Genomic DNA, 23,240 nt, shown 5'->3' with positions numbered 1-23,240 from the left:
AATTTTCCTTCATTACCATTATTCATTTTTATCTCTATTTTGAAGTTCCCTTGTGTGTGGCATAACCCCACCCCCCCTTCCTACTGCCTCTATACCGATCTCCAATTTACGAGATCTCCCTGCACCCCCTTCCCTAGTCCCATCCTTGCGTGACTGACCAGATTAACCTGCCTTTTCTTTCAGCTTATGTACTATTTCTAATGTTTGGATATATTTAAAGATTTTTAGATGTTTAATTGAACCTTAATATCTTTTTTTTTTGGGTAAACGATTATTCTTCAATTTCATCCTTGTTCTACTTCCTCATGCCATAATGAGCTTACCTAATGTCTTCATTTAACTCCAGTTCTTCACCTCTTTCCACCGATGCATGCCGCGCACTCCAACACGGCTGTGCATCGCTACCTTTTATTCTTTCAGATTTCATCCGCAAGTACTTATTATTTTACAAACTTATTCATTAAGAAATCCTATTTAACTGGCCTTTTCAACATTCTATAACAAAATTAATTATAATAAGAGAGGAATTTTTCTCTTGACATTCCTTCATCTATAAACCTTGTCACTAATATTAAGGGAAATCCTCCCTAATTATCTTTCATTAAAGGGCTTTACCACTATTTACAAGTTAACATTTCCTATATACCAAGTCTGACTCAGTCAAGGCCTCTGCCCCTACTCCTAACATAGACAACGAAGCCCTGCAAAAAATCCTTCATAAGGAATTGAGGTCCTGCATGTTTGAGACCTTAAGTCAGATCATGTCCTCTAAAAGGTCACTCCCTGATGAGGACAAAATCTCAGATATTTCCAAACCCCTACTCTGACAAGATCACTGAATTAAGGGGTAAAAGACTTAAGAAAAGTAAAAACATTGATAAGAGCAATATAGGAGGTCCCAGCACCTCATCAATTCAGGGAGGTCTTAGCACCTCAACTTTTAATGGAGGTCCTCGCACCTCGAGCTCCCAAGGTGTCCCTAGCGGCACAACTTATCTGGGTGTCCTTAGCGGCACAAAACATTTGGGTGTCCTTAGCGGCACAAAACAAAACATCTTGGTGTCCCTAGCGGCACAAAACATCTGGGTGTCCCTAGCAGCACAAAATATCATAATGCTCTTTACAGTATGGGAGATAACATATCTAATGATATAGAATCCTCAGACACACCTGATGAGTATGTCCTTGATCTTGATGAAGATGATCAAGAATTTTACAATCCATAACAGGAACTCCCATTATCCTCTAAGGACATTATCCTTGACCCCTTAGGGGAAGAAATGTTTTCCCCATTAAATATGAAACACCCAAGAAGTTCCGAGTGGTTCCCTCAGGACCACGTTGCAAAATTCATTAACAAATGGATAAGAAACCTCTTAGAAAGGGACACTCGTAACATCCTTAGAGCTGAATGCTCTAGACCTTCTACTGAGGATGAAAGCTGCTATACCCCCAATTTGGACCCGAAACTCATTAAATTCCTATTAAAACTTGGAAGTGATCCAAGAAAAGGGATGGAAAAATCCCTGAAAGGGTGCCAAGACCGTCTTCTCGACGTACTGGTACCATTAGCCAGAATCCAAGATTCCGCAGAAGACAGCCACATCAATGGCACCCCTCTCAACACCAATCTCATCAGGGGATGGAGCCAGAGAGCATTAATTCTACTGGTTAATGCCAACGCTAGCATTAATGCAGAAAGACAAAGAGTCGTTTTGACTAAAATAAATCCCAAACTAACTGACATGGCGGATAAAGAACCCTCGCAAAACCCAAAAGGTTTACTCTTTGGAGAAGACCTCATTAAATCCTTGGGGAAATACGTCTCCACTTTCACCACCCTGAACAAGGCCCAGCAAAATATGAGCAGAGTTTTCAATACTAACCTTTTTGGACGGGCCAGAAGACGGGGCCTCTCTTCCGGCCGCTTCAATCAAAGACCATTTCCAAGATTCTGTGGTTTCGGAAGATGGTATCAGCAGTACAACGTGCCTCAATTTTATTCCCAGAGAATTAGAGGCCAACGCATCAGAGGATTTAGATCCTGTGGAACCTTCATCTCAAACAACCCTGCAAGTGATAACTCCCTCCCCTCTCCCTTCTCCTTCTTCCCCCCAAAAAGTGGGTTGCAGACTCAAATACTTTCTTCACAATTGGAGATTGATCACTCAAGATCCTTGGTTCTTAAACACTGTCAATGGGCTTATGATAGATTTGACTCACATACCTTTACAAACTCCTTTCCCGAGAGACATGCCTCTCTCTCCAGAGCAACAAAAAATAATAGAGGAGGAGATCTCCTCTATGCTTCAGAAAGGAGCTATAATAGAGGTCCCATTAGAAACTTTAAGATTTATAAGCACACTCTTTCTTGTAAAAAATAAAGACAAAGGTTGGAGACCTGTCATAAACCTAAGAGAACTAAACAAATATTTGGGATCCAGACACTTCAAGATGGAGGGCATCCATCTCTTGAGGGATTTACTTCTAGAACGAGACTGGCTAGTCAAATTGGACCTAAAGGATGCTTACTTCACCATTCCTATGGCTGAATCCCACCAACCCTTTCTTCAATTTTGTCAGGAAAAATCACCTTTACCAATTTCAGGCTCTACCCTTCGGACTCTCCTCTGCCCCTTGGTGCTTCACCAAGGTCAAGAGAGCTGTTGCCTCACCTCTAAGAATAAGGGGCATTCGTTTAATCATTTACTTAGACGACATTCTTATAATGTCTCAAGATCCTTCACAACTAGCCAAAGACCTGAAGACTGTGATGGATCTCCTAGAGAGTTTAGGATTCTTCATAAACAAAGAAAAATCAATTATGTCCCCTTCCAGATCTCTGGAGTTCCTAGGTTTCACAGTAGACACATTGAAATGTCTCCTTTTACTACCTTTCAAAAAGATTACCAAACTCAGGAAGGAAATAAGACACGTCCTGAAACAACAAGACTTATCTCTGAGAGAGCTAGCCAGACTTCTGGGTCTCCTCTCCTCCTCCATCCAAGCCATCTTTCCCGGTCCCCTTAACTATCGGGCCCTCCAAAGGGTAAAGGCAAGAGCCCTAAGATCTGGCGTATGGTATGGAGATTGGATCTGTCTGGATCAAGAAGCCAAATCGGAACAAGCCTGGTGGCTCGAGAACCTAGACGCGTGGAACGGAAAAGCAATCTTTGGTTCAAAACCAGAGTTTGTTTTAGAATCAGATGCAAGCCTTCATGGCTGGGGAGCTTGCCTTCTCAATCAGAACACCGTTGGTATCTGGTCACAAGAGGAATCATCTCGCCACATAAATTATTTAGAACTAACCACTGGGCTTTACGCCCTCATGAGCTTCAAACACTCTCCGCGGCGGTCCGTCATTCTAAAGATGGACAACATGTCAGCGGTAGCCTATATAAATCGTCTGGGAGGCACCAAATCTGCAGACCTCTCAAATCTAGCAAAGAAACTTTGGATGTTCTGTCTGGAACACAAGATCGCTCTCAAAGCGGGATACCTTCCGGGGAAATCGAACATCTCTGCAGACTGGAACTCAAGATTCCTGTTAGATCACAGCAATTGGAAACTGTATGTTTCCGTGTTCAGTACCCTGAACAAGATCTTGGGTCCTCTAGAGATAGACTTATTTGCGAGCAGACTAACCTTTCAACTGGAGAACAACTTCAGCTGGATGCCCGACCTTGGTGCTCTAGCAGTCAACGCCTTACTACAATCTTGGAAAGGAGCCAAGGTGTACGCATTCCCTCCCTTTGCCATGATTCAGAGAGTTCTTCAGATAGTGAGACAGGATCAGTGCTTCCTTGTCCTAATAACTCCCTTTTGGCCATCCCAAGAATGGTTCCCCACCACTCTAGAACTATCTTGCAACCCCCCCTTCTTAATTCCTACCCTAGAATCTTCTTGCAGACGTAGACAGAGGAGTTCACCCCCTAATTCAGAACAAGAGTTTAACCCTTCTTGCCTGTAGAGTGTGAGGAGATCCAATGAAATCTCAGGACTTTCGGCAACGGCTGCAACTCTCCTCAGAGAGTCTTGGGCCCCAGGCACTCACTACAGATATAACAACATATGGATAATCTGGGTACGTTGGTGTCTGGAAAGGAACCTGGATTCCTTGGAGGCATCTATTGTTGACATAGTTAACTTCCTTGTTAAACAATTTGATAAAGGCCTCAGCTATAGAACTATCAATTGCTATAGATCAGCTATTTCTGCTGGTCATGTCCTTGTCAATGGTAAAATGGTAGGTAAAAATGTCATTGTTTGTAGATTGATGAAAAGCATTTGTTTAAGAAGACCTCCTAAACCTAAATATGAAAGTCTTTGGGATGTCAAACTAATCCTTGATCTTTTCAATAATAATAAAAAAAACATTTTTAAAAACCTTTCCGTTAAGGTGGCTACTCTACTATGCCTGATCTCATGCAGAAGGGTCTCTGATGTCAAAGTCCTGGAGATTACAAATAGATAATATAACATGTTCGGAATCAAATTTGAGATTTATAGAAGAACAAAGACTATGTCTGATTCAATCTTTTACCCACGTTTTGATTTATATCCAACACTTTGCGTTGTGGACTGCATGAGAGAGTATGATCGCAGAATGTTTGCTCTTCGCCCTCAGGATGTTAACCAATTACTTATTTCCTTTGTTAAACCCCACAAAGGCATAACCTCGACCTCTATTGCTAGATGGGTTAAGACTGTTATGGGTCTAGCAGGTATTCACTTAAAGAAATTTCAAACTCACTCCCTTAGAGGGGTGCTATGGCCAGTCAATCTCTCTGGTCTGGAGGTAAGTTGGACAACATTCTCAAAGCTGCTGACTGGTCAAATGCTAGCCCCTTTGCACGTCATTATTACAAGCCTATTGAACATATGTCTGATGTTGTTTTACAAAGCTACCAACATGCATAATGCAGCCTCCGTTCTTGTAATGAAATTGTGATTCTCATATTACCATGACTAGAGAATCTGGATTTAATTAAAGACACGGAGGCTGACATTATCCCGCCCATCCCACCCCTTGGTGGTCTTACAATGATTTAATGCTGTTTTTGTTACAGTTTATTACTGTACTTTTTATTAACAGTACTTGTTTAATCTCTTGTTCCTTTTAGCTTGATAAGCTTGACACTATTTTTTACATTCAAGAGATATTTATTTATTTCTCTTTTCGGGTAACGCTCCTTAACTGTGTGTCGTCTGGCCTTTGGTTTTATCTTCGTTCTTCCTTCTCCTTCATCCTGCTCATCAGAAGATCGTTTTGATGTTTCAAGTTTCATGAACTTATTTTCCTCCACATTTAAACGAGGCAGATTGTTGATGGCTCATGCCTTTCATGTGTTGCTATTGTTCTATTCTGGAACCTTTTAATATTGTTATGAAAGCGGCTGCTTGGACTGCATTAAAGGAATAATGCATAATGTCAGCCTCCGTGTCTTTAATGAAATCCAGATTCTCTGGTCATGGTAATATGAGAATCGCAATTGCACGCTACTACGACTCAGTGCACTCAAAATGCTTTAAGTGTTGCAAATGCTGGTTTAGGGTTTCCAGCTGACCAGACTTTTACCTGCCCTCCTAGTACATTTATGCCGAGATAGGTAAAATGATTTTGACAATCATTAAATTACAACATTTCTTCACCTTAGAATTTTAAACTTAAATCAATATATATGACAGAAAAACAAACTGAAGAATTTGAAAGTTGTATAAACTGTTCCTAAAATTGTTTTAAAGTAAATACAGGCAGCATTTTTACACGACCTGCTATATGAGTATCAGTTCTGGGTTTTCCACAACCACAAAATACACAAAAATTACCATGTTTACTTTTTTTTACGAGAAAGGTAGCACCCTTAAATGAGACATGGCAAATCTTTTCCATCACCAGTATAATGCCACTGCCTCGTTACTGTACTTAGGTGCAAGATAAGTTTCTCTTTTTTAAGGTTTATAATAGTGTCGAATGGTAGAGAGCTGAAGCTTTTGACTCAAAACATCACATCTAGTAGAGGCAAACATCCCACGAACTTCCTTCAAAGCAATTTGTTGTGTTGCAGAAGATTCTTACCAAGCCAATCCGTGGATTGCTTTTAAATTTCTGATAATCTTCTTCACTCATTGAAACAAAAATGTCTGCCAGAATTCCCAAAGAGGAAGAAATGCCCTGTAAATGCAAAAAAACCCAATAAGAACTAGGTTAGAAGAACACAATTCACCACGTCAAGTGAGGTCGAACCCAAAAAACACCTTTGAACCATAGCTCTGATTGAAGTATGTGACACACACAGCACCCTCCCTTTTGAACAGCAATGATGAAGATGGGTTAGACCGCTCCCAGGAATTGCTTTTATGCTTGACTAAAACACTCTCTTTAGGGTGACATTGCTGCGGTATGGCCATCGTCTGCAGGTTTGTGGCTGCACCCAGCGCCTAATGAATTTTGCTAGGCACTGAAGAGACTGAGGGCAATCATGACCTCCCCTTTCTTACTGGAGGAGACACCTATGAACTTCCCAAGTATCTTGTTAAGAGATATGCTGATACTAGCTCCCCTGTGAATCTCACATCCAAACTGCATGCAGATCACTTCCCCACATCAGTGTCCTACCCACATTTTGTCTGTAACACTGGTTACTGCGTTTTCATGGCAAAGCACTTTACAAGACATTGACTTTTGCTAGTTAACTAACTCTATCTCTTTTCACTCACCATATAAGCAACAGATGAATGCGTGATCTTAAAGACTCGAATGTGAAAATAAACCTTTCCTTCCCCACAATTTGATTCTTGTTTTCAGGATCAGATAGTACTCCATAAATATGGACACTTTCAGCAGATACCGTCCTCTTCAGAGCAATAATGAAGTGCATGAACACTAGATAAATGACTATTTTTGGGGTTTTTATGTTTCATATAGCGAAAACTCAACCCGAAGGTATCCAAGAGCTATTACATGAGCACCAGGTGCGTTACAGATCATCATCTATGCTCTGCTGTGGGCTGATTGACTTTCTAAAGATCGTGCTTATAAGGTATTTTCTTTAATTCAAGTCACTGGAAATTTCAGTGAAACAAGTTGTTGGAAAACATTTGCCTTGATTTCTTTCAGAAAATTAACCACCTTTTATGAGCAGGTTCCTCCTCGAAATGCAATATTCACTCACTACGTGTAATGAAAAGTAAGTCTGGTAAGCCCCGTTACAATCTTAATCTTTATAATCTCGATCCTTGTAATAAGGGTCTTAGTGGTGGGTATTGCTGATATGGCTTTAAGTTCATATGGTTTGGTGTGGATATAGTTTTGTCGAAGTGTTATGGGATGGTGAGCCAAGATGAGCCCCAGGAGGATCAGGTAAGTAAAGTGAAAAGAAATGATGCAACATTCCAATAGTGATTTAGAGCACTGCAAGATGAAGTCAAAAGGCACAGTTTTACTTTAAATAAGAAAAACAAACGTATACCCTCAGGAACACATACAAATGCGCCAAAATAAAACAAGCATTGGTCAAGCCAAAAGGTTTCAGCTTATAATGGCCAAGCTACTGTTTTTTTCAATGATTGTTGGCGCAGGCAGGCATAGACATTTGACATACTTCAAGACACATGCACATGCATAGCCAGCAATCTTGGAATGTGTTTCCTATTAAAGAATAGGGATTTGTGATGAAATAAAATTGGGGAATATTTGAAATTTTCCTAATTTCTATAAGTGCTGCTGAGTTATTTGTTACATTTACAATATTTCCAATGTACATGGTTAGGAAATAAATAGCTCCTAATAAATAATTGTGTATCAATTGTTATGTGAGAGAACTCAATTAGAGGGTGCATGAGTCTATGTATACCACATGTGAATGAGAGATTATCTGACTGTAGTGAGAGGCAAATGTCAGTTCTCCTTTTCTTCAAAAAGAATGTAGTTACCATTATAGGCTTATACGACCTACTTGGAGTGACCCCAATAAATTGGGTTAACACGATACTCCTGGACAGTAAAACCACAAGAATAGGGAGGAAAGTAATTGAATCAAGAGAAGATAACTGAGATAGATTTTAAAAAATCTGTCATGAGCAAGGGACTGACCTTAAGGGCACTATAAGTTTATATTATATATTGGAAACATAGGTCAACCTAAAGACAGTTCCCTATCTGTAATTAAGACCAAAATAAAGACATACAAAAATAGTACTGTTGTTGTCCCTCAATAAATGTACTCCATCTCCCAAAAAAACACCAAAACCAGGATGGAAAAACTAGTGTGCATGCTTTTAATCTCACGCCGTTTGAACACCTTTTCCAAGATAATTACCTTTACAGGAGAGAACAAAGCCTTATTTTTTTTTAAGCTAAGAATAATCAACTGATAAAAAAAACCATTACAAATCTCCTCCAGTTTGACACAAGGTATTAACAAGAAAACTGTATCTAGATGAAGCATATATGTGTATGTAATGTGTAAACATCAGGCTTTTGGAGGGTAAAAATGACAATTAAAGATCTGCTACTTTTATTTTACAAGAAAAACTAAAAATACTGACCTTTTTATCTGGTAAAACAAGCTCAAAAAATCCTATAATGGAAGCCCATATCAACTCAGCAGCCTCATACCACAAGCCTGAAATGAAGGACAATAGTTAAGTCACCATGAACTGTTAAGAGTCTCTTCCAATGTCTCTTAGAGTGACACATTGACTTCAAACTTTACACCAAGTAGTATATTTATCATGGTGTTGCAATCGTTTACAGTTATATTTGTACTACACAGATCATGCAAATGGCACAACCTAAGCACAAAAAATTATGGATTAAATGCTGTACTTGTGAGTTATAATGAAAACAATTGTTTATTCAGAAGCAGCTGTAGATATAAATACATAATTCTAGATGTACATTGCTTTGTGGACCCAAGGTTTTTCAGAACATATTTAATAACATACAACATAATTAATAACAATAAAGACACAGTATTTAAACATTTTAATGAATCCAATATAATGTAAAAGGTTCATTTGAAGGAGACCAGCTGCTACAAAAAGTAACAAGGAGACACAGAGTGCTTCTGTGACTCACACTGGAGTAACAAATTCTGATGGCATGCATAACACAACAGGTGGGCAAGGTTTTGGCAAACTTCTTTCCTAGAAAAATGGAATCGGGATACAATTTGATAGACATGTTCCTTAACAATGAGGATAGAATAAATATAAAAGCTATTCAAAACTACTGTCGACATTTCAACGCCCCCCTTTTGGGTTGTTCGATGGGGTCTGCATCAGGACAAAGGCATGGGCAGTCAAGGTAGTACCCTTGTGAAATGTGAAAAGCTAAGTGGAAAAAAGGCATTTATTGATCGAGATGGGGCACATAAGTGCAATGTATTATATTACGGGCCACTGAATAATGCGACAGTGGAGGACTAAATAATGCAGAAAGAAAAGGCAAATTATGCGGCATATTTTGTGGCAAAACTACATCATTATTTGTCTTTTTTACATATGTTAACACTGTCTAGGCAAAAGCTCCTCTTAGTTAGTAACAGTCTAACACTCAATTGCAGCAATAGGCAACTGAAAGTTGACCAGTCAACTTTTGAAAAGGGTCTTCCACTGTGCTGAAACACGTGTTGCTGCATTTATTGTAACTTTGATCAATTTTAGCTAGAACCAATTTTTTGGGGTAAAATCTGGAAAACATGCAGCAGATGGATTATGTGGCAAATGCAGCAAATCCATAATCATGCAGGAAACACCACAGTCACAGAATCTCATAATTCCAGTGGCCCTTTATAGTACTTGAACAGCATTTACAATTCTTATGTGGAACATTAAAGCCCTTATCCATTCGTGCAGCACACTTCACTGTGTAGGTATGTGGCTGTAAGTGTGTTTTCTTTCCTTTGAGCCTACGTAGGAAGTATTCAATGTTGTGCATGATGGCCACTGAGAGGCAGTTATCGTGTTATGCTATGTAGCTCCTAGCAGTGTGATGAATGAGGAGGTATTGATGTGACTTTTTATAATGTGTGTTTTGCTGGCAGCTCTGACTAATTCTGTATGTCATTTTACTGTATTATCTTCTTTGACGCCCATAAATACCTTTATTTAGGGGTCATGTTTCTTCTATTTTTTTCTTAATAATTTGCTTCCTATTCTTTCATTTAGCAAATGCAATCCAATCTTGCTAATTTGTTGCTGTGAACTCACTGAAACATTCAGCACAGCAAAGCTTCTTGCAGATAGTGAATGAGGGGACCCTTGATTACAAGGGGCCCAGGAGAAGAGGAGAGTAATTCTACTCATGCACAATGCAGGCACCCAGAGTTGCATTTGTTGTGAGTTTCCAAAAAAGACTACTCGTTTTTAGGTCTCGCCTGAGCCAGCGCATGTGCTGCTCTGCGAGACATTTAGCTAGGGCTTTGAAAAGTGCTGGCACACGGCCTAGCGCTTGCGTTCCGCGCGCAGCCGGCAGCTTTCAGCACCCTGGCCTCTCCTTCTTTCGCGTGCACCACTCGCGTGATTTTTTTTTGCGCGTGCACACAACTCCCGGGCTTGTTGCTCGCGCTTCTTGTGTTTTTTACTTGTGGGTGACTATTCATGCGCAGTAAAATGAGATCTGTCAAACATTGGCTGGAAAATGCAACCAAAAAGCTTATTAGCACTCCAATCTGGACCGGCAGCATCTGCTCCTGTTTGAGCATTGTGCTCAGCAGACAGCAGTCCTAAGGCACCTTATTCCTTCGTGTAGCAGCCCCAGCAAATTAAGTACTCCAGGCCACTCTCAACTGCCTCCCTCCCTTACGTGTATTACAGCGGAGACAGAACTCGAGCCATGGAACCACCTGTCACCGTATCCCACCGTATCCCAGCAGGTGGTAAATGTATGGGACACCTTCTGTTCAATGTGCTCATGAAAAATTATTCATGGCGGAAGACAAATCAGAGAGGATCTTTCAAAGAATTGTTCACTTCATAGAACATGTAATGAATGGTTGAAATGCATGCATTTTTAACACATTTAAAAATATGTCTTGCATTTCTAAGGAGGCAGCCCAACGCGAACTCTACCTATTCATTCACTTCCCATGTTCCCCCAAACAACTTCCCTCGTCACAGAAACTCCTCTATATATGACAGGGGTACTGGCTCTGTTCTTCCCAAGCACTCTTTCAGTCTTCGTGCTCTTCTGACTCCCATTATCTCAACCTTCTTGCTTCCTCCAATCCACTCTCTAACTGTACTGCTTATATATCAATGCTCCTTCGCTTTTCTAAGACTCTCCCTTTGTCAACCATTCTCCCAGTTCACCATTCCTTCTTTCACAGACACCCTGTGGGCTCCTGTGATCTATACTTTCGCTTTCTCTCGTAGATGTTTTCTTACGAGTTTTTCACTTTGTACGTTTTTCAACAAATCTCTCCTGTTTCCCTATCACAATCATTCTCCTTATTTCTGACTATTTCTTTCTCGCCATTCCTCACACTTGTCAGTAGCATTTACGTATTATCCTTTCTCCCAATGCTCCCTCTTTACATTTAACACAACACATTTAGAGCCAGATGTACTAAGCTTTTTTGAGATAGCAAACTGCTCAATTTGCAGAATTAGGCTGTTTGCTACCGCAAAAGAAGCATTGTCATAGCCAATAAGTCTCGCTTTTGGGACCTTATAAGTATTTAGTTATGCAGCACAATATCCTTGGTGCAACAACATCAATGGTTGCATGGCTTAACACTTATAAGGTCCCAAAGACGAGACCTATTGGCTATGCCAATGCTTGTTATAGCTGACCTGCAGTCTGAATCGGTCTGGAGTAAACAAAACTTCTCACATATGACCTTCCAGTACAGCCACATCAGGAATGCATCAGCAGCAGTTGTGAATAACAGTGGCCTCACCGAATGAACAGGTAAATGAGCCGGAAAGTGCTTTACTTGTAGGATACAGCTAAATGCTTCGCAATTACTTAATGTGCAGATGACTTACTCTCAATCTAAAGATAATGCCTTGCCAAAAAAAGATATTTAGAATAATAAGCATCTAATTAAAATTATCAATATAATTGAATGGCTATAGATTTAGAATTCATATCACAATGTACAAATGTATTTTGGGCCCTTGGATAAAAGCCTAAAGAATTTAAGAAATATAAAATAAATACATATCAACTGCATGCTATATTCTCACTATAAACAGAGGGAAGAAGCACCCAAAGCATCTCCATAATGGAGACTTTTGTAACATATCGAGCTGTGGCCTTCTGTCAACCCAACAAAGGCAATTCGTTGTCACTTGCGCTCTTGCTTTAGTAAGGCTACAGTGTCAGGATGAGCAGTGTGTGTGTACCCCTTGGAGTGGGAGGAGCAAAGTGTGTGTGTGTTTCTGTATGAGTGGAGTGTGTGTGTTTGCATGCCAGCAGGAATGAGCCAAACACCTACGTATGTGTGTGTGCGTGTGTACGTGAGAGCGCGCGTGTCTCTCACCCCCTCAATGATGCCCATAATTCTAACTTTATCAAATAGCAAGACATTTAAAAGTGTCTAAATTGGCCGTTGAACTTGAATACTCTCTCTTTACAGCACTAGCAAACTGCTAACCCAACAAGCATATGCAATGCAATAGGTCTTGCATTTGCAAGAGTTTAAGCTATTGGCATTGTAAATGACAATGCCTTTTTTTTATCTGTTTTGATATTTAACACATACATAAAAGGCCTTGTCATTTACAATGTCAAAAGCTCAAACTCTTGTAAATGCTAGACCTATTTAATTTAAAAGAAGTGGCCGCTATCGTCCAGGGCTGCTTGGAAAGTGAAAGCACGCATGGTGCGCTGAATATTGCAGGAAAGCATGTCGTACCTGCAGTAGGAGAAACTCATTAAAGAAAATAGTGCTTACTAACTAAATAAACATATTGTGTAACAGCAGATATAAAAGGGCCAGTCCTCATGGGAGGTTACAAATGAAGACAAGGCAGCACTAAGGAGGGACTAACAAGCCTATAAACGAATCAGCAGACAGTCTTTACAAAGGACAATTACATAAGCCAATGAGAAATATGGGCAGTGAGTGGGCGGTGCTTCAACTCCATACTCAAATACAGCATGCCTCGCAGAGCAGCGCATGAGCTGCCCAGGCTCGACCCAAAAATTAGAAGCAGGCATAAGAGGGGCTGACAACAGGGTTTAAGGTTTCATTTTGTTTAAAGCAGTTACATGATAGCAAGTCCCTTTTAGTAGCAAGCCTACCCAGTTTCTGCAGGATCTGACCTCTGATCTGAATGCAGACAGACTGTACCAGGATTCGGTCATTCTCCTCTGCATATATCCATGTGCCTACAAAAGAAGGTATTAAAAATACAGAGTCAGGGGTATTTACTAGCAGTCCGCAAAGGAACAGATTTCACAGAAGTCAACATGGCTAATCTTGCGTATTTAGGCGAGTGTATATTTGACATTTCAAAAAGAATATCTGTGGCTTGTGGTCATTTTCAGAGTGAATGCCAACCCCCTATATAGGTCTCAAACCTTTGTACAGCCCATATATAAGCAAGCTTTTTCTTTTCTCAATAATCAAGTATTGTTGCTTCTGTTGTCTGAATGTATGCGAGGCAAGCAAACTGTAGTTTTACCTCTGCTTTTGCACGCTAAAACCATCCAAATGCTTTACTTACTGGCATATGCTGTAATAAAACCTGGTAAACCTGGAACAGATGGTTGCAAATCTGGTGCCTCCATCAACCCTCTTTTTAACGAACTGAAAATCATTATTTGTTCTTCACCCGAGACAAACACCATACTTTTCCTAAGTAATGTAGTAGGTGGTTGAAGAATTGAGGCAAAATTTGGAAAACGTACAATAAAACTCACAATGCTCCAGGAAAGACAGCACTTGATCTCTGCCACTGGTTGTTGGATCTTCATCTACGGACTTCAATAAACCTAGCCTGGGCTTTACTCCTTCATCTGAATTTAAATGCCCCAGATAACCACTGTGGAGTTAGAAAACTTTCATTTGTTTTGGAGTGGTTTTATTCCACTCTCAAGCAACAGTGCCAATATACCATTGAGTCTTTGATCATGCTGTTTCTAGTCACTTCCAAATAGCAGAATGACATCTTGAAAAGCTAAACACCTTTACACCCCATGAATAAACTATGCACAAGCCACAATAAAATGGCTCCTGCTGATGCCAACCATGAATGCCCTTTTTAGGTTGAGTCTAGACAGCGCTTGTGCTGTCTGGAAGATCTGTTGTATGTACTTTGTGTGGCTTTGGCCCATTACCCCAGGACACGTCTGCTTCTGCTTTTGCTATGGACTAGTTTTTTTTAGCAACTGCCTCTTTTTAACTGTCTTGATAGAAAATGACCAGCAGACGTTAATAAAATACCAGAATCGCTTTACTCAGGATCATGTACTTCATAGCTAAAAACGTATAAGGTCCCAAAGGCAAGACCTATTGCAATACAAATGTTTGTTCTTAATTGGAAATTGCCATTTGAGACGTCATTCTCAGTCAGATGGTGTCACTCCTCAACAAATAAAACCTGATAATAGGTGGAATATGTGCCAGCCTCAAAAATCACTTTGCATGATGGCCGTCTTGTCATCAAAGGGAGGGAAAAGGTCCACACATATGGTCTGGTTTGGACTGTGTAACTCATTGTAGACAGTCAGCTCCTCATTCCTCTTCTGCGCTATGACATTGGTGACATCCATTACTTCCTCTAACACTCTTCCCGCTGCTCTGCTTCTTCATCAGCAATACTTCTCAACGAAACACACTCCCTGATGGAACTAGTCCAATATATCATGATATTTAGGCACTACATACACTTTACCATACATACTCTTCCACTTACGATCAAGCTCCTATTAAAAATCTACTTTAATGCCCCCATAAGCTCCTCGAGTCAATCTAGTTCCAACAGAGTCCTTTTTGTCCTACTCTCTCAAATATTTTGTCTCAAATTACAGAGATATGATAAATTAATATTATACCACCCACCAGCATTTTAGCAAACAGATTCGCTACACAGTCTGTCTTCTTCTGGCACATTCTTCTTACACACTGTCAGGATATTGACATGCCACTCTCCAAGTTTTCCTGAAACTCACCTCCAGCCATGATATTAATCCTTCACTTCCTTCAACTACCACAATATGCTTTGACAAAATGACCAATTGTCCTTCAACTGCTACACTCTTTTTTCCACACGGAGCAAAATTGAGAGTCTGTCATGTGTCTTGGCAACCCACATTGTGAAATTTACCAGCCAGAATTTGTATACTCAACAATTTTCTACTATCAGTTCTTCCACTCAGTCTTTCAGTGAAAACAGTACAAACTTCTCTATACTCCGATTGTGAGCCTTTGCTACTGCCTGCAAGCTCTCAATACTGTTTACAATTTACACATTCACTAAGGGATTTTTGCATGTCTGTATCTACAGTAGATGTTTTGGCAAATCATCCTACCAGCAGCTGATCACCTATCAGTTGGTAACTTTTCCAAAGTACACTGGTGCTGAAATCACCCTGAGCTTTGCCACAGATGTGTCAAATTTCACCACTGCCACATAACCATTGAGGAGCATCTATCTCTCTTGACATTACTGTTATAGCCACTGAAGTGTTTCTCTACTATTTTTACTGCCTCCTCATTTTCATAGTACTCCTCACCTGCTGGAGGCTAGCACATGAACAAGTCTCTCAAAATATTCTCTCTGTCCATGCTCTGGATGTTTTGCAACATCCATCTTTTCCTGCTCAGATGAAAAGAGAAACTATCTATGGCCCCTAAACCACACTGATGTCCCTAGAAAAGTCCTTCCAGCACACTGGAGATTCTTCATGTGCTTGTAGGGATTGTGGGAATGGCATCTCTGTCTCCACAGCAAATAAGACGATTATGCAATCCACTGGAAAGTGGTGTCATTAATGAGCACTATTGCACTATTTCTGTACTAAGCTTTGTAAATATTTTCTCATGTTTTTCTTTTAGCATCACTGTACACAAATGAGATGGTATCTCAAGGAAAGAGATTATGTTTACCACCGTTTCTTCTTTAATTCCGCTGGTTAGGCTACAGCACTGGCTCTGCGTCTGGTGTTTTGCAATAGACTGCTAATAAAGAACAAGCACAATCCCAATGAACTGCACCTTTCTGGGTCTGAGATCGGTGCTCAAGGAAGGATGACGAGTAGCTATAGGAAAGTAGGATCTGCTTCTTATGGTTACCCCACTTTTTGCTTCATGTGATACTGTTTTGACTAGTCTGACTGGGATCCTGCTAATCAGTACCCCAGACTATCTACTTTCTCCGTAAACTGTTATGTCACGTACTTAGGTCCACTCCAAAGTGGATACTGGGGTACTCTTGTCAGTCACTAGTATATGGTACCCATGCACCCAGGGCATAGGTACCCCACAGGCCTCCGATGGGCTGAAGCATGGATTATGCCACCCATGTGAGGTCATGCAAAATGGAACTACAAGCCTTTAATTGCAGCCTGTGTAAGATGGTGCATGCATTTACTATATCTAAGGGTCACCACACCTAAAACCTATGTCACCCCTATAGCAGGCCATGACAATCCTGAAGGCTGGGTGCTTGGTTCTAAGTAAGAAGGTACCACTGCATGAGCAGGACACCCCTGCAGCCTACGGAGTCCATTCTCCCGGGTTGTTAGTACTGCAGCCATTTACGACATATAGGCATTTTGCGACCGCGTGATGACCAACTCTAAAACGGCTGATAGAGACCCTATTGTGTTTGGTGTCAAAAATTGTGGGATCATACCCCCACACAGATAACCGGTGTGGGAGGTAAGATTCCACCCCTCAGAAATGAGCTTTGTGAGGTCCCTGGTACCCGCCCTCTAGTCCCGGACAGCACAAAATGGTTGCTAACGATCAGAGACACATTTCTTCCCTCCTGCTGCTGAGCCAAGCTTGAGCAGGGGCAGGTAGAACAATAGGCATCCTGTCTAGACAGTATTTAGTTTATTAGGCCGGGGTGGTGGCGCTTGTCAGCAACCGAAAGTCTGCATGAGGGGCACATTTAGTGTCCTTGTGCATAGTCCAGTTCAAACCAGTCCTGGGAGCCGTCGGCTCCTGCTCTGACGTGAAACTGGACAAAGGACATGTGAATAACCATCCCACTGTCCAGACCCTTTTCTGGGAGGGTCCCCTGAATCTGTCCAACCATCTCCCGTGGGTACAAAAGGGCTTACCTGGCTGTAGGACCCAAGATTCGACGTGGACAACATTCTGAACCAGAAACCACTGAACTTGGACCGTCTGGCCACGCTGGACTTTGCGGGGCTTCGTTTGGGTCTGACTTCGTCACCCCAGCATCGTTTGTGCCCTAGCACCATACAGGCTCTGTGCAGGACCTGTGGAGCCACAAGGACAACTGAAGATATCCCCCTTGGAGCGAAGGAGTCACTCCCCTGCAACCGCAGGCACCACATCACAACTGACCGGTATGCTGCTCCGAGCTCCTATGGACTCCGAAGGCTCCAGCAACACAGGAGGTGGTTTTCTATGTCCCTTGAGGCCCAAGCTGCTCTCTTACCACGTTTGAGGCCAGAATCCCTTGTGGGGGCTGCAATACCCGTACCCCTGTGCACCGAGTTCATTTGCAAGAGCATATGCTGGTTGGCAATTCACAAGCAATTGCATTGGGCTCTGAGTAGCCCCAACCTCTGGCACCATTTCTTCCAAAGGACTCTGCCCTCCTTGCACCGACTGCTCCGTGGGCTGTTGCTTTGTGAAACTACTCGAGGTCCCCTTGCGACTCCTGTGCCTCCAGCCTGTGGGTCCCCATGAGGGCCAATTCTGCTTTTCTTGGGCTCCCCTGGTTGCTCCAGGCCTACCCTGACTCCCCTGTGGTTGGTAAGTCTCCTGGACCTTGCTGGTCTGAACCATAACCTTCTTTGACCTTCTGCGTGGGTGGCCGTTGCCAAGGCATGTTGGTGCTCCAGCAGGATGCCAACCCCTCAGTACTCTGCATTCTTCGTGCGAAAGCTCGTATCCGGCTCCTGGTCATCCTCAACGTCTCCTGGTCCCGGTGGCTGCAGAGTCAAGAACCCCCTAAAGGCACCTGAAGCACCCGACATCGGTGGGCATTCGACTACCGACTCCCTGGTCACTCCTGAGTGACCCAGACTCTGTCCCTTCTTCTTTCAGGTACTCTTCAACGAGAATCCACCTTTGGATTTGGACGGACACCTTTCTTCCTTCCAGCAGCAGGTCTTCTTCAAAGGCCTCCACTGAGTTTGACGACAGTTACCGACACCACTTCAGACCTATGAACCCACCTTCCCTGGGATAGGTAACTCTGGTACTGCAGTATCCATGGGTGGGGTGGCTCTCCAACTTCCTAAGTTCCACAGGGTTTCTTCGAAGTCCACTGGGAAGGGTCCTTAAACCTTAAAACATCAACCGCAACTCTCCCATAGAACTGTACTGAACACACGGTAGTGTTCTCACATTGCACACGTCCTCCGTGGGGTCCCTACTTATTCACCTTGGGTGGTTTCTTAGGATCTCAGCGATTCTACATCCTCTAGACACTGTCTTGACTCAAGTCGTGGTTCTTAAACCACTATTTTAGTATATGGTTTGGTCTCCCCTGTGTATTACTGCTAATAACTATTGTTTCTGTGCTACAGTATTATGTGCTTTGTGAGTATGTTCGTGCAAAAGACACTGTGTCATACTTAAAGAGTGTTATATCAATACATACATAATTTTATAACTACTGTGTGGTTCTCCTTTCATTTAACCAATACTATAAGGTTGTATTCTGGTAAAACAAGCTGCTAAACATTCCTTCAAGACTAAGCCTGAAGGCTGCTATCCACAGCTACCACTTGGATAGCTTTCTCAGGTTATCTTTGACCTCTTAAATCACCATAAGGGTTGTTTGGACTGGTACAGGGTGCCCACTGTAATTGGTGGACAGCATATACCAGGTCAACTTCTCACAGTAGTAGTATGTGGCCGTGGCTGTGAGATAATCGCACCAGAGGCCATGGTGGTCCAAACGTTCATAAATCGAAATAGCTGACACATGCAGGTCATATATGGCACTTCCGTCAACCACAGTGGGTTGAGCTAACAAGTAAGATGGCTGCCAAGCACCATTCGATATCAGAGGTTGTCAAATGCTCACTGCATGTTCCTGTCTGTGAATCTAGAACGGAATGCTACTGATGAAGTTGCATTGTGTGACCCAAGCCCATCAGATCGACGAGGCTTGCTACCACCTCAAACGTCGATGCTGCCCTTTCCTCCCTATGCACCTTGCCCCAGTGATTCAGCACCTCCTGTGGAAACTGTTTGCAGGATGAGGCGACAATTGTAGGCTTCTTCTGTTCGCCTGTTTAGATACTACAGCTAATGGGCAGCGATCCTCCAAGGATACCATGAAGGTTGAAAACTCATTGCTACTATTACAAGTTCAGAGTCACAGGTAAAGAAAGAAGCTCTTCATTAGAAACCCAGACAGGAACAGGTCACACAAAATGTAAAGCTGATTACCTAAGTAAATGACTGGGCCCGCCTTCTTTAGGCAGGCACTGCACAGCTTCTAAACCCCATTTTATAAAAATAATTCCTCTAGGGACAAAATAAATAAATGTTATACATTTTTAAATATGTTATTCATTGATTAAAATAATACACACAACTGTGCATCATGCAAATGTTTTTTTGTAGTCTAATAACATAGCATTTTCCACGATTGGGTAGGGCTTCATCATTGGCCTGGATAGTGTTACTCAGAAGAAAAGTGCTACAGTCCATTTTTATTTATTGCAAAAAAAGACTTTAATCAGCATACTTTAGAGATGTTGGGGAATATTTCTACAGGGTGTATGTTTGGGCATCAGATTTGCCTCTCTCTTTGATCACGTAGAGCTTTCACACCGTACTCCAAAGACATGCGCTGAAGGGAAATGGAACAGCCACGACCAGAAAGAAGACTAAATGTATTCCCTGATATAATAGGTTAACTCAACAGAATGAAAAGCGACTAAAAGATGCAAGCAATAAAAAATAACATTGCATGAAAACCTTTTTTTAAAACATTCAGAAAGCTTCTGGTCAGTTCTAAATGTGGATGCTATGAGTGAATTATTTTATGCCCTCATATCTTAGGCCACATATAGCGTTCCTGCCAGTTGGGGTGAGGAACTTGTTCCGCTGTTATAGGAAGGGCCACTGGAATTATGCGGTTGTGCAGTCGCGGCATTTTTCGGATATTTATAGAATTGCCACATTTACCACATGATCCACAATCTGCTACATAATCTGCCTATGTTAACAAAAAAATAGTATCTAGCTCATACAGTTCGAAAGGTACTAAAAATGAAACAGCACGTGTTGCCACGCAGTGGAAGGCCCTTTGCAAAGGTTGACTGATCAGCTTTCTATTGCTTATTGCTATATTTGCGTGTTAAACTGGTACTAATGAGATGCAAGAAATGGCCATACAGTGTTAACAAGTGTAAAAATTATAAAATAATGATGTGTCTTTTCTTGCTGCATACTTTTTTCAACCCTGCAGCATAATTAGGCCCTCCCCTGCAGTATAATTCAAGTGGCCCTGATCATAGCTATGTTCCTATATTGATAGTGCGCACTGCATCACTGGAACCAAGCTATACATGGCGGACGAGACCTATTTAAGGCGAAACCTGTCCTGGAATGCTTGTTCCATTACTTTAGGGATGACCAGGCATGGCAGTATGGTCTAGACTGTTACCATTGAAGCAGGGTCAAGCAGATTTGCATATAGCTGGGTCCAAATTGATGTGGCATGGTGTGCAAAATAGGGGTGGACTGGGATGCAGCTCTAAATAATTATCAGTGGGTGAGATTAGGGGTGGGAGGGAAGCTCCGCTCTGCCGGCAGAGTCTGCAGAGTTTTTGCTACTCCACGCTCTGCTTGGAGCACAGAGTTCAGCAAAGAACTCTGTGTGAACCGCAATAGCAAAGTTTACTGCCTACCATTATTAGCTCTGAGCAGTAGAATGTGCACACTTTCAAGATGGACGCTGGTTAATCTTAACCTTTTGTTATTCAACTATTTCCATGGCTCATTCCACCCCACAAATTCTTCCAGGCCCTACTGTGTGGAGGGAGGCTCTGATGTCAGTGCTTGAGCTCCACCCCTGATGTAGGGCTGGCTGCTTTGAACCAGCAGCTGTGGTGGTACATCTAACCTATGGGCACCGGTAGCTGGAAGAACCCATTACCAACCACACATTGGTAGCACGAGAGCCCTGGCTGCACCGCTGGGGCTACAGTTCAGTTGCAGAGAGGAAGTGGCCCACCGCTCCCAGTGCCAGCAGCAGTACCTGGGAATTGATGGGAAGTGCCATAGAGTGAGAGCAGCCCCTGACACCCTCCCACTGCACAGGCCTTGGGATGTGACTGTAATGGAGATGGAGCAGCTTTGGACTCAGAGTAAGGCCGATAAGCACAGCAACCTACACTGACTTGTTTGTCATGGGTGGGGTGTTTATTGTTTTGGCTGTTTAATAACGCTTACGGCAGAGGTCTTCAAACTTTTGTAGGTTGAGCCCCCCCCAGCTGAATTTTTTGCAATGTCGGGGCCCCCCCACCAACTCGCAGAAAATTCTGGAATCTGGTACACTACATAATCGACCGCCACCCGCATATCACGGGCCATATCCGGCAAATAATGTTCAACACAATAGAGTTTAGTTAACTGTAGGTTTGTGAGTGGGTGTGGTTAAATGACATTGTGAGTGCAGAGTGATCACTGTGAGTGCAAGGTGAGCGGGTGAATGGTGTGAGTGCATGGGAAACAGTGTGAGGGTATTGTGATCGCTGTGAGTGCAGGGTGAGCGTGAAAGTGAAGGGAGAAAATTAGGAATGTGTTGTCTGAATGTAGGGTGCATTCCCAGACACTTGAAGTATGTCAGTTTGTTATGGACGGCGGCGTTGTTTTTCACATATAAGTTAAACTATTGCTAATATGGCATTAACCAGGGATCGAGGGTCGAGGAAATAAATAACGTGCTGATCCTGCAACAAACTTCCAGTCTTATGATTAAGGTTGCCAGCTCGTTATTTTGATGTAAATATAGAAAGCACTTTAAATTGTGTTCTAGGGCTGCCTGAAAGATCCATGACTGAAAGGGAACAAAGACAGAAAAGTCACATTACAAATGAAAACATACTTCTTTATTTATAACCCGTATTTAGTGCAAAGACTAGCAATTTGAAGGGTGTTTATACAACACATGGCTGGCATTTTTCTTTTGGCATGAAGCCCTTCTAGCCCTGTGGGTGTTGCTGCCTGCCTGTATAATTCTAAAAGAAACTACGTATTTTCCAGCTTGTCTGCTTTGCTCTTCTAAATGCAGCCCAAGTGCAAGATTCCACACAATTGCTGGGAGGCCTATGTAATAGTTGAACTCCAGTACAGGAATATTTTAGAGAAAGTTAAACATTCCCCAAATATTTACTAACAGGTTTGAAATAGTGTAGTTTAGCTTCTCTGTGCAGACCCAGGTACCTCTGAAGACAAAAGACTAGAAATATCTCATAACCCCCAAAGTACTTCAGCCCTCACAGTGAGCAAAAAAAGCACGACATAATTGCCAGTGCAATACAGTTTAGGAAGCTCAGCTTGTACATACTTTACTGCCTGTATAATTCTAAAAGAAACTTTTTCTCCTTTCTGGGAAAAGATAATCCTCCCAAGAAGGGGTTAAATTCCTACAGCTGAAATACTTCAGCTGCAGTGGGAGGCAGGGACTCTGCTCTGCTAAAACCGAAAGCGAATGAACAGACACGCTTTCGGTTTTAGCAGAGGAGACTCCTTGCCTCCCACTGCAGCTGTAGGAATTTAACCCCGTGAAATTGCAAAAGCATGGGTACGTCATGCCCGATTGATTTCCCCTCCCCCCCCTCTCCATTACAGCCGAACCTCTGCCCAACAACCCCCTTCCCTCCACAGACTTATTATGGTTACTGAAGTCCACTTACTACAAATTATAATTGTGAACCACATGACACGTTTAATAAATCGGTAACCAGAGGGCGAGAAGTGGGTTAATGCCCAAACATACCCCAAACACTTCACTGGAGGATACCTGAAAGTTACATCCTCCCAGGACGGGGTTAAATTCCTACAGCTGAAGCAGGGCAAGGAGTCTCCTCTGCTTAAACCGAATCATTCGCTTTCGGT

General features: G+C 42.1%; 1 protein-coding gene across 1 annotated transcript in view; it reads right to left on the bottom strand.

The window, feature by feature from the left end:
• ALPK1 (alpha kinase 1) overlaps positions 1-23,240 on the bottom strand; it is a 348,019-nt gene that overhangs the window by 69,965 nt on the left and 254,814 nt on the right. Inside the window, exons 8-10 of the mRNA XM_085641431.1 lie at positions 13,256-13,342; positions 8,551-8,627; positions 6,080-6,175 (exon numbers count right to left, since the gene is read on the bottom strand). Coding sequence (XP_085497557.1) covers positions 6,080-6,175; positions 8,551-8,627; positions 13,256-13,342 — 260 coding nt within the window. The remainder of the gene's footprint in view (positions 1-6,079; positions 6,176-8,550; positions 8,628-13,255; positions 13,343-23,240) is intronic.

This window comes from Triturus cristatus, chromosome 2_2 (genome assembly GCF_964204655.1).
Source record: "Triturus cristatus chromosome 2_2, aTriCri1.1, whole genome shotgun sequence".
Lineage (NCBI taxonomy): Eukaryota > Metazoa > Chordata > Amphibia > Caudata > Salamandridae > Triturus > Triturus cristatus.
Note: the sequence above shows the minus strand (reverse complement) of the source record. Positions and strands in the feature narration are given on the sequence as shown.